Consider the following 11466-nt stretch of genomic DNA (forward strand, 5'->3'; position numbering starts at 1 on the left):
AATATTGTTTTTAGGTACAACAAATATTTTCCAAAGGTTTCAAAAATATGTTCCAAAGGGTTCAAAACATATTTTAGAACAAAACGTTTTTTTTTTTTATAATAAAACGTTCTCTGTGCGTTGAGTGTGTGAAAAGTTTCGAAAGGTTTCAAAAATATTTGAATAAAATATTTTTTTTAAATCTGAATGGGATCTGAATTTAACCATTCGAATTTGAGCAGCCTGAATTTCTGAACCTTGATCGGAATTATTTTTTACATAGATTTTTACATTTACATTACATTTAGTCATTTAGCAGAGGCTCTTATCCAGAGCGACTTACAGTAAGTACAGGGACATTCTCCCCGAGGCAAACGGGTTTTTATGAGGTTAAGCTTTTTAGTACATCACTGAAACTTGTTAGATACAAGAAAGCCCTTATAAGGATTTATTTTTTGGAAAAATACAAAGCCTTAGTGTACTTGGCTTTGCTTTTCGTGTTTTGTAAAAAAAAATAAAAACTCTTCGGCTATCTTCGCAGAGCCCTCGTCAATTGCTTTGCCTCTTTCGGATGAATTCGACAAGTTCCGGCATTATTTCTCGGTAACGGTCGGTGTGTTCAAATCCTTCGGTCGGAGCTACTTCAGGCCTGGATACTGAACAAGCTAAGAAAGGAACTGAAGAGAGAGGGAAACAAATAACAGAGGACGTGAGAAGGAGCCTGACAACGGAATGACGGTGCTGCAGGAACCTGTTCAGGTGAAAAAGTGGTTTATTATTTCAAGCCGACCTATGTCATTTGCAGGAAAAGCGCCATGTATTCATGCCTACATTTTGTTCTCCCCGGTCGGTCTCCTCGACTACTCTTACGCCGAGGTCTGAAAACAAACGCCTGGGCCTTGTGTAGCATTGGCTAGCTGGGTACAGCAGGATACATTGTATTTAGCTCCACAAACTAGCTCTATATATACCTAGTCTAACCCAAAATTTAAAAAAATAGGCGTATGATTCTCATTTCCAGATTATAGAACAGCAGTGTACTCATCGCGAATATGAATAGTAGCCAGAAACATAACTGTCAATTTAATTATCTCGTTGGTTTATATGGTCTTTTCCTTCTGAATAAGAATGTTTTTGTGTACAGTAGCTGCTATCGAGGGTTTCTTGGCTAACAGCTAGCTTACAGACTGTATGCGCTTGCTAAAGTTAGGGCCAGCCGATACAATTAGCTAGCTAACGCAAGTCAATTAGCCAGGTCTTTGATTGATCTGCTATTCTTTTGTAAACTTACTAAATGTAGCTGGTAGGCCCGTTGATGAACTTGATTGCCTACTGTAGCCAACGTATTTATAGTAGCTTTCTGCTAGCTTTGCGTTTGCTAGTTAGTCAGCTCTCTGGTATTAATATTAAGGTTATTGGTCTACTACTATTAGACTGCTACGTCAACTGGCTAACTGGCATTTTCCTTTCGTCAAATGTGAACTAGCTAGCTCTAGCTGTGTCATTTTGTTTAGCAAGTTAGATAGCTAATAGATAACCAGCTAGCTAATTGGTTAATATGAAGTTATTGATGTATTCGCCCACGAAATGGCTTGCCTTGTTAGCTAGCTGATAATATTTTGCTACTATCAAATGCATTAATATTGTAATGATTAAATATTGCTTAAGAAGCGCTACGTGGTGGTTGCCACATTCATAATATCCAACGTTAACGAGCTAGTGTAACGGTAGCTAAGATGGAGACTATCCTTCAATTTAACTTGGGTTATGGGCGATAGGTTAATCTTTTCAATGTATGTTTGGAATCACGCTAACTCGTAAATCATCTTCCCAATTTAGTCCAACAGCTATAGAAAGCTTTCAAAGAAGGGCTTGTATGTATGTAATGTATGTTTCCTCTTCCACGTCCCTGCGTGTAGGCTGCTGTGTGGCAAGCACTAAACCACTATGCCTATCGCGACGCAGCGTTCCTGGCAGAGCGGTTGTACGCTGAAGGTAATGACATAACACACTTCACATGGGCCTATACAATCCTCCCTGTTCGTCCATCCATCGCTAGTCATCTTTAAACGACTTCGATCCTTGCAAAAGCAGGCCTGTATGTTAAACATGACACAGAACAGCGCATTACCACAATCCTGTATCTCTCCGGTAGATTATCTCTCTGCTTGTCTGTCGGTGTCACATCGTGGGTATGTCTTTGTCTGTACATCGGTGTGTGTGTGTGTGTGTGTGTGTGTGTGTGTTTTTCTGGATGTCCAGCTGTCTATTCATCAGTGTGTGTCAGTTTGTGCGTACGTGAGAGGCCACAATAATGAACCGAGTCTGATGCTCCGCCATGCTCCTGCTGTGTCATGTCTCCCTAGTGCATTCGGAGGAGGCTCTGTTCCTGCTGGCCACCTGCTACTACCGCTCTGGGAAGGCCTACAAGGCCTACCGCCTCCTTAAAGGCCACAGCTGCACTACGCCGCAATGCAAATACCTGTTAGCCAAGTGCTGTGTGGACCTCAGCAAGTAAGCAGAGAGACTGAGGATGTCGGGGTGGGAGTCTGGGGGACATGGGGTGGCTCCTAATAACGGGAACAGACACGAGTGGTTGGCATGCTATGGATCAGTATAGGTCCTGCATGCATGCGTGTCTGACTGCGTGCAAGTGTGTCTGATTGCATGCATGCGTGTCTGACTGCGTGCATGCGTGTCTGACTGCGTGCATGCGTGTCTGACTGCGTGCATGCGTGTCTGACTGCGTGCGTGCGTGTCTGACTGCGTGCATGCGTGTCTGACTGCATGCATGCGTGTCTGACTGCATGCGTGCGTGTCTGACTGCGTTAGGTGTGTCTGACTGTGCGTGTGTGACTGTGCGTGTGCACAGGCTAGCGGAGGGGGAGCAGATCCTCACTGGGGGCGTCCTGAACAAACAGAAGAGCCAGGAAGACCTCGTCACAGAGTTTGGAGACTCGGCCTGTTTCACCCTGTCTCTGCTCGGACAGATTTACTGGTAAGGTCTCACTGGGTTACACTGGCATGTATCTCTACCAACTGGTTTACACTGGGAGAGTTATGTACTGGGATGGTCTCGTTCACTGTTTCAAATGGAATCTGTATTGCCCTTTTTACAAGCAATGTCACAGAGGGCTTCACATATGCCCACAAAACTGCATCTAAATCGACTTAAGTTTCCTTGTTGCATGAACTGTTATGTAAACGTAATAACACGTGGAGGTCAACATCACATTGTTGCAGTGGAATGTTAGTGGGTTCTAAGCATTGCTACTGGTTGTGTCATCAAGCTAATAGGACTGAACCTAGGGGCTCCCTTAATGCATGGCCCCTCTAATCCATTGATCTGCCATAAGGATGGATAGGTAATGGCTTTGTAGAGAAGCTTTTGGGTAGACCCATTAGATCACAGGAGAGGAAGGAAGACTGTATTATACAAACATGCATTACTGTCTTCGGTTCCTTACTATACTGGGTCAGTCACTGCATACATTAGTCAGTTTAAACAGGATCTGAGTCTGATGGGCTTAGTCTGGCTGCAGAAGCATCCTGTGCTCTTAGATTGAAGTCCAGACAGGCCAGCTAGCTACTGCACTTCTGTTTGCAGCTATAATGTGCCTAATCAAGGCCTTGTGACCTGGAGTAGTGTGTGTACCAGGGGAATGCTGGGGTCACGATGTAAACACAAGGACGGATCCTCCAGGCAGATCTGCTGAGCGGGATTTGAAAACACCCCACTTCTTAGAATTCCAAAAATATGCCACTTAAGGATGGCTCCATTGTCAGTAGCCCTTAACCCCTCTGTCTACCGAACTCGATTCATCTTTTACATCTGAAGATTCTAGACTGCAGCCGAGCTACGCCCAGCTGGACAGTCAGAATGGTTACCATAGTAACGTGTAGTTGTATGTTTGTCCTCATGTCCGTTGTCTCTCCCCGCACAGCAAAACTGACCGCCTTGCCCGGGGCTCAGAGTGCTACCAGAGGAGCCTAAGCCTCAATCCCTTCCTCTGGTCCCCCTTCGAGTCCCTCTGTCAGATAGGTGAGTCTGCCGTCTGCACACACACACACACACTGCAGAGACATGGACAGGTGATTCAGTCAACTGCCGGTCACTCCATACTGCTAAAGAATGTTGTCGAAGGTTGAGGTGAACAGGTTCCGTGTGCGTGTGGTTTCCAGGTGAGCATCCAGACCCAGAGCAGATCTTCAGACTGACTTCTCTCCAGAACTTCTGTGGAGGGAGTGGACCTCTTCCCCAGCCCCCTATAAGCCCCGCCCACACGCCATGCCACAACATGCCGCACCGCCAGGTGGACACAGTCCTGATGGAGACGCCGCAGGACACCCTGGTACACACACACACACACACATAGGACACCCTGGTACACACACACAGTACACCCTGGTACACACACATGCACGTAGTACACCCTGGTACACACACACATGCACGTAGTACACCCTGGTACACACACACACACAATGACACACAAACACAGATGTAGGACACTCTGGCACACACAGACATACAATGCTGCCAAACAATTTGAAGTCTGTTTGCAGGGCAAGGCGTTAACCTTCTGTCTCTCCATCCATTTCTTCTCTCTGTAGGAGCTGAACCGACTGAATCTGGAGTCGTCTAACTCTAAGTACTCGTCCTTGACGTCTGACTCCACCATGTCCTACATAGACTCGTCTGTCATCTCCCCGGATGCGGGCCCTCTGGGTCCGGCTGGTTCCATGCTCTCCAAGCAAACTCAGAACAAGCCCAGGAGTGGACGCTCTCTACTGGGGGGCCCCGCAGCACTCAGCCCACTCACACCCAGGTACACAGCTGTATACCAAACACACACACACACACACACACTCTCGATCCTCTGGGTGACTGAGCTGAGATAGATATCCGAGTGTGAAGCTCTGGTTTGTGTTTCCAGTTTTGGGATCTTGCCCCTGGAGCCCAGCCCCGGAGACCCCTCGTACCTTCAGAACTACAGTCACAGTGGCTCAGGGATGGAACCACCTCCACCCGGAGCGCCACAAAAGAAGGTACACATGCACACACCCGCACAGGAACGACACCAATAATGAAATGAGATTAAATATAATTTTCTCCCCTCCCTTTCGCTCCCTCCCTGTCTGTCCATCTTTCCCCTCCCTCACTTCCCTTCTCTCCTCTCTCCCTTTCCTTCTCTCTTCTCTCTCCCTCCCCTTCTCTGTCCTCTTTCCCTCTCCTCTCTCCTTCCCTTTCTCTCTCCTCTCTTACTCCTCTGTTCTCTCCCTCCCTTTCTCTCTCCTTCACTTCCCTTCTCTCACCTCTCTCCTTCCCTTTCTCTCTCCTCTCTCCCTCACTTCCCTTCCCTCCTCTCTCCCTCACTTCCCTTCTCTCTTCTCTCTCCCTCCCCTTTTCTCTCCTCTCTCCCTCCCCTTCTCTCTCCTCTCTCCCTCCCCTCCTCTCTCCCTCACTTCCCTTCCCTCCTCTCTCTCTCCCTCCCCTTCTCTCTCCTCTCTCCCTCACTTCCCTTCTCTCCTCTCTCCCTCCCCTCCTCTCTTCTCTCTCCCTCCCCTTCTCTCTCCAGTCTGTAGCTCGTATCTCCCAGGCAGGGACCAAGTCAGTGTTCTCCCAGAGTGGCAACAGCAGAGAAGTGCTCCCTATCCCCTTCAACCAAACCCAGAGCACCGCCCCTCAGACCAGGTCTGTCTGCTCAGCCTTCCACCTGCCTGGCCAGGTTTCTGCCTGTCTACCTGGTTCTTCCTTACCTTACCGTCAGTCTCTCTGTCCTTGTCTGTGTGCAGTACGACACCTCAAGTGCTGAGCCCCACCATCGCTGCCCCCCCCAACGTGCAGCCCAGGCGGAGCTCACGGCTTTTCACCAGTGCCAGTTCCACTGCCAAGGTACCGCCCCTCCTGCCCCCGCCACGACAAAACATCTGTTCTCTGAGCAGCGTCGTCTACCTGACTGCATATCATAAGCGCTTTTTTTGTTCTTCTTTCAATTGTCATTTGGACCTGCCTGAAATCCTCCCAACCCTGTTGTTATCAAACAATCATAAACCCAAATCCTTTTGAAAAACCAGTCATGAAAAGGACAAGAGCAGGGGGTGGGGATAGCTCTGTGTGGTCGCCTGCAGATCAAGAGGTCTCTGAATGTCACTTTAGATGAAAGTATCTGCTGGCTGTCTGCGAGTGCCCCCCCCCCTGTTCCTGTGGCTGCTGGTGTGTGTAACCCTCTGGGCTGTCTGGCTCTAGGAGTAGAGAGTCCTCAGCCCTCACTCTGACGACCTGTCGCCCTACATAGGAGAACAGCAAGAAGCTGAAGATGAAGTTCCCCACTAAGATCCCCAACAGGAAGACCAAGTCGAAGACGGGCAAGGCTGGCATCACGCCCTCCAACCTCAACGAGAGCATCGAGATCCTCAAGCTCGACTCATCAATGACGGATGGCAAAGGCAGCCTGGGGTCGCCCCAGTTCCAGGCCTTCAGCCTGCAAAAGGCTGCTGCAGGTACCGAGACCCCACTGACCTTCTTCATGTACCCCACACGCCTCCCTCCGTGGACCCCTGTAGCTGTAACCAAGCTGCCCGAACCTGGGACACCCTTTCCTAGAATGAAATGATTCAAGGATGTCCATATCAAAGTGTCGTTTTGTGTTGCTGACCTTGCGTGTGTTTTGTCTGCCGTCCCAGACGGCCTGATGACTCTGATGAGGGATATCGGCCGTGGCTACTTGGCCCTGTGCTCCTACAACTGCAAGGAGGCCATTAGCATCCTGAGCCAGCTGCCCTCACACCATTACAACACTGGCTGGGTACTGGGCCAGATTGGCAGGGCCCACTTTGAACTGGCAGAGTACATGCAGGTAAGACTACTACACACACACACACACACACATACTGAGAGACATACACACACAGAAAGACAGACACACAAAGGAGAAAGGGAGACTAAAGCCCACAGGTATCACCAATGAGACCAGTAAGGACAAGACAGGCTATCACCAGTGAGACCAGTAAGCCTCACATGCTGAAGTTCCTTCTGGCCCTGTGCTCCCTCTCCAGGCGGAGCGGATCTTCTCGGAGGTGCGTCGTATCGAGAGCTACCGTGTGGAGGGCATGGAGATCTACTCCACCACGCTGTGGCACCTGCAGAAGGACGTGGCTCTCTCTGCCCTCTCCAAAGACCTCACGGACATGGACAAGAACTCACCTGAGGTAACACACACACACCGTCATCGTCCAATCTTGTATTGGATAAGACCTGACACATTTTTGACTAGTTTTCACTGGTTTTCTGTTGTCCGACTCCTGTCTCCTTTTATCAATTTGCCTTCCTCATTTTCCCATCCTTCCACTTCTTGATGATCTCTTCTCTGCCTCCCCCAGGCGTGGTGTGTTGCAGGGAACTGTTTCAGCCTGCAGAGGGAGCATGACATTGCCATCAAGTTTTTCCAGCGTGCCATCCAGGTGGACCCTGGTTTTGCCTACGCCTACACCCTGCTGGGGCACGAGTTTGTCCTGACAGAGGAGCTGGAGAAGGCCCTGGCGTGTTTCAGGAACGCCATCCGCGTCAACACCCGCCACTACAACGCCTGGTACGACCTCACACACAGCACCCGCCACTACAACGCCTGGTACGACCTCACACACAACACCCGCCACTACAACGCCTGGTACGACCTCACACACAACACCCGCCACTACAACGCCTGGTACGAGCTCACACACAACACCCGCCACTACAACGCCTGGTACGACCTCACACACAACACCCGCCACTACAACGCCTGGTACGACCTCACACACAACACCCGCCACTACAACGCCTGGTACGACCTCACACACAACACCCGCCACTACAACGCCTGGTACGACCTCACACACAACACCCGCCACTACAACGCCTGGTACGACCTCACACACAACACCCGCCACTACAACGCCTGGTACGACCTCACACACAACACCCGCCACTACAACGCCTGGTACGACCTCACACACAACACCCGCCACTACAACGCCTGGTACGACCTCACACACAACACCCGCCACTACAACGCCTGGTACGACCTCACACACAACACCCGCCACTACAACGCCTGGTACGACCTCACACACAACACCCGCCACTACAACGCCTGGTACGACCTCACACACAACACCCGCCACTACAACGCCTGGTACGACCTCACACACAACACCCGCCACTACAACGCCTGGTACGACCTCACACACAACACCCGCCACTACAACGCCTGGTACGACCTCACACACAACACCCGCCACTACAACGCCTGGTACGAGCTCACACACAACACCCGCCACTACAACGCCTGGTACGACCTCACACACAACACCCGCCACTACAACGCCTGGTACGACCTCACACACAACACCCGCCACTACAACGCCTGGTACGACCTCACACACAACACCTGCCACTACAACGCCTGGTACGACCTCACACACAACACCCGCCACTACAACGCCTGGTACGACCTCACACACAACACCCGCCACTACAACGCCTGGTACGACCTCACACACAACACCCGCCACTACAACGCCTGGTACGACCTCACACACAACACCCTGCTTGCGCGTCTATCTACCTTCGATGTTAAAACCAAAAGCTGTCAACAAACTAGGGTCTCTACAACACCTGGTATGAACAATAAAAGTATGTTATTCAGACTTCTTGGGCTACAAAACAACATTGTCATGTGTTCAGGATCTGTCTTTTGTCTCTGTTTTACAGGTATGGGCTGGGAATGATCTACTACAAACAGGAGAAGTTCAATTTAGCAGAGATCCACTTCAAGAAGGCTCTGAGCATCAACCCTCAGAGCTCTGTGCTGCTCTGTCACATCGGAGTGGTTAGTTACTGTTACCGCTAGCGTTAGTTACTTTTACCGTGGCGTTGGCTGTTAGTGCTAAACCTAGTTAGCTTTCAGCCTTCTCCATAGTAGTTCAACATTAGCCTTTTCCAGTTGGTTTTAGCTGGGAAGTCCTGGAGTTAGCATTAGCTTAGCTTTCGCATTAACCGGTCCTGGAATTTTTGCATTAGTCATCAGCTTTAGTTAGATCTATCTGATGACCCTCGTGACCCTAAGCTTTTTGTGTGCATTTCAGGTGCAGCATGCGCTGAAGAAGTCGGATCATGCCTTGGAGACCCTGAACAGGGCCATCAACATAGATCCGAAGAATCCTCTATGCAAGTTCCACAGGGCCTCCATCCTCTTTGCAAACGAGAAGTACAAGGTAACCATGCCAACGTCGTCCGCTGTGAATAAGGCACCTCATGCCTCCAATACCTAATGGAAGGTTGGCCTCGAGATGGTATCTGACATTTCATTGGTTGTGGCTTATCTGTGAGCGATTCCATTGGCTGACTTTTCATTCCATCATTTTTTCCTCCTACCAGGCTGCTCTTCAAGAGCTTGAGGAACTTAAACAGATCGTGCCCAAAGAGTCCCTTGTTTACTTTCTAATAGGAAAGGTAAGAGGCCTTGCCAGAACCTGTTTACACAACAAGCTGGATCATCCTTGTTATGGATGGCTGGGAATTGGTATCTGTAAAGGAGTATCAAAGATGAGATGAGTTTCTGTCTGTGTCTTTTCCAACATGACATGTATTGTCCCACCCAGGTGTATAAGAAGCTGGGCCAGACCCACCTGGCTCTGATGAACTTCTCCTGGGCCATGGACCTGGACCCCAAAGGAGCCAACAACCAGATCAAAGAAGCGATTGACAAGAGATACCTGCCTGATGACGAAGAGCCTGTGACTGAAGATTACCCTTACGACTCAGGTACCTTACAGACTTACGCGTTTGTTTTGGTTGTTGGGTCGTTGGGCTTTTATGCTTGTGTTGTCCTGGTAACCTTTAACCTCTGACCCGCTGTTGCTCCCCTGCAGCGGAGGTGGAGGAGTCCCAGGAAAGCAGCATGACTGATGCTGACGACACACAGCTGCACACAGCTGAGAGCGACGAGGTCCTGTAGCCCCTCCCCCCCCCCCAGCCCCCTGGACTGTAACCATGCCAACCTGGAGCCACATGACTCCGCTATTTAGAAAAAGAGGAAGAAGAAAAAGGAAAACGAACTGCTGCTAATTCAGTACCTCTGAATCTCTGTTTCGTCATCATCCGCTATCTCCTGGTTCCCCCCCCCCCTTTCCTCGTCCTCTTCTACCCCCAAGACCCAAACTTTCCCCATCATGCCTTAGCCCTCATTGGCCTATCACCATCTAACCCCACTCCTGAAGCCTCATCAGGCTGATTTGTTATTGGTTTGTTCCTCTTCCCTCTTGTTTCTAAGTGCTGATTGGCCCATCATTGGCAGACATCACTTTGACTTCTCTGCCCCTGAAGATAAATAAAAGAGAATCCTTGATGGAAGTCCCTGTCTTAAATGTTTAGTTTTTTATGTTCTTTTTATCATCATAACTCTGAATAAACACTTGTGGAATAGCCTGTAGCTCTGGTTTCTCTCTACTGATTGGTCAGTTAGTGTGCAGGCAGTTCTACTGATTGGTCAGTTAGTGTGCAGGCAGTTCTACTAATTGGTCAGTTAGTGTGCAGGGAGCAGAAGAGGAGTTAGCTCTGCCCATCATAGCAATGGGCTGGCTAACCTCAACCAATCAGAACCATTGGCTCAACCATTGGCTAGCTGGTTGTGGCCTATCGAAGCTTTTGGCTGTCCTGATGTCACACGGCAGTCTGGTGATGTTAGATGTTGACTGTTGTTGTTCACATGGAGAGGAATGAAGTGTTCTTTAACCACTTATTTTAAGTAGTGCCTCTTCCAGACTGAGTTTCCAGTGATCCATAGGCAAGTTAGTGTGTGTGTGTGTGTGTGTCTGGGACCAAACGGGATGCATGGTGACCTCAAGGGGAACCAAGACTAGGCGAAGCCTGAAAAGCCAAAATAAAAAGACCAGACTTCTTTTTATTTATTTATTTATTTATACTAAATATTCCTGAGACATCTACTTGACTGATACTCGATTCATAGCTCGATTCCTTGCTCAAGTCTGTCCAAGGACTTCAATCAGCGATGACATTTAGCTGACTGGTTCAGTTTCAAGACAGAAATCTGCGCCTCCATCCACCAGACCCTTCTTACCCAGGCGTGAACCGTTGACAGGTTCTTTACTGGTTTCAAGAACTTTCTGACAATAATAGCGTTCAGACTTTGTGTTGCTTCCATCAGAAATCCCCCCAGGTATTTCTCAGCAACCTTGTACTGGCTGCCCTGTGTTTGTGCTGAGTGTGTGTGTTACATGTGTGCGTGTGTGTGTGTGTGTGTGTTACATGTGTGCTTTATATGCTTGAGTCTGACCTATAAGAGAGAAAGGCCAACTTGATGAAATAACACGTTACGACAAGCTGCCCCATATCAAGGAATGGAGATGCCTATTGTCAACTTTTGGTGCTTTTTTCTAAGGTATATGGTGAATATTAAATCTGTGAACTTTAACCTCTGCACA

General features: G+C 49.1%; 1 protein-coding gene across 1 annotated transcript; it reads left to right on the top strand.

The window, feature by feature from the left end:
• Positions 1 to 565: 565 nt before the first annotated feature.
• Positions 566 to 10454, top strand: cdc27 (cell division cycle 27). Its single transcript, XM_084678309.1, has 19 exons — positions 566 to 738; positions 1899 to 1974; positions 2346 to 2493; positions 2852 to 2977; positions 3924 to 4021; positions 4162 to 4331; positions 4594 to 4808; positions 4917 to 5028; positions 5559 to 5674; positions 5776 to 5875; positions 6279 to 6483; positions 6667 to 6839; positions 7039 to 7191; positions 7363 to 7571; positions 8735 to 8852; positions 9109 to 9237; positions 9401 to 9475; positions 9625 to 9787; positions 9895 to 10454. Exons 1-19 carry the CDS (start codon positions 712 to 714, stop codon positions 9978 to 9980), a joined length of 2499 nt encoding a protein of 832 aa, XP_084534435.1. The 5' UTR covers positions 566 to 711; the 3' UTR covers positions 9981 to 10454.
• Positions 10455 to 11466: the final 1012 nt, after the last annotated feature.

The sequence above is a fragment of the Hypomesus nipponensis genome, chromosome 17, assembly GCF_054491055.1.
Source record: "Hypomesus nipponensis isolate SF chromosome 17, ASM5449105v1, whole genome shotgun sequence".
Classification (NCBI taxonomy): Eukaryota; Metazoa; Chordata; class Actinopteri; order Osmeriformes; family Osmeridae; genus Hypomesus; species Hypomesus nipponensis.

What these genes read in the sequence shown, in the direction of transcription:
- cdc27 (XM_084678309.1), top strand. Translation starts at nt 712, where the DNA reads ATGACGGTGCTGCAGGAACCTGTTCAG. An exon ending in GTGCCAGTTCCACTGCCAAG is followed by an intron (nt 5,876 to 6,278) that starts GTACCGCCCCTC and finishes CGCCCTACATAG; the next exon opens with GAGAACAGCAAGAAGCTGAA. An exon ending in TTGCAAACGAGAAGTACAAG is followed by an intron (nt 9,238 to 9,400) that starts GTAACCATGCCA and finishes TCCTCCTACCAG; the next exon opens with GCTGCTCTTCAAGAGCTTGA.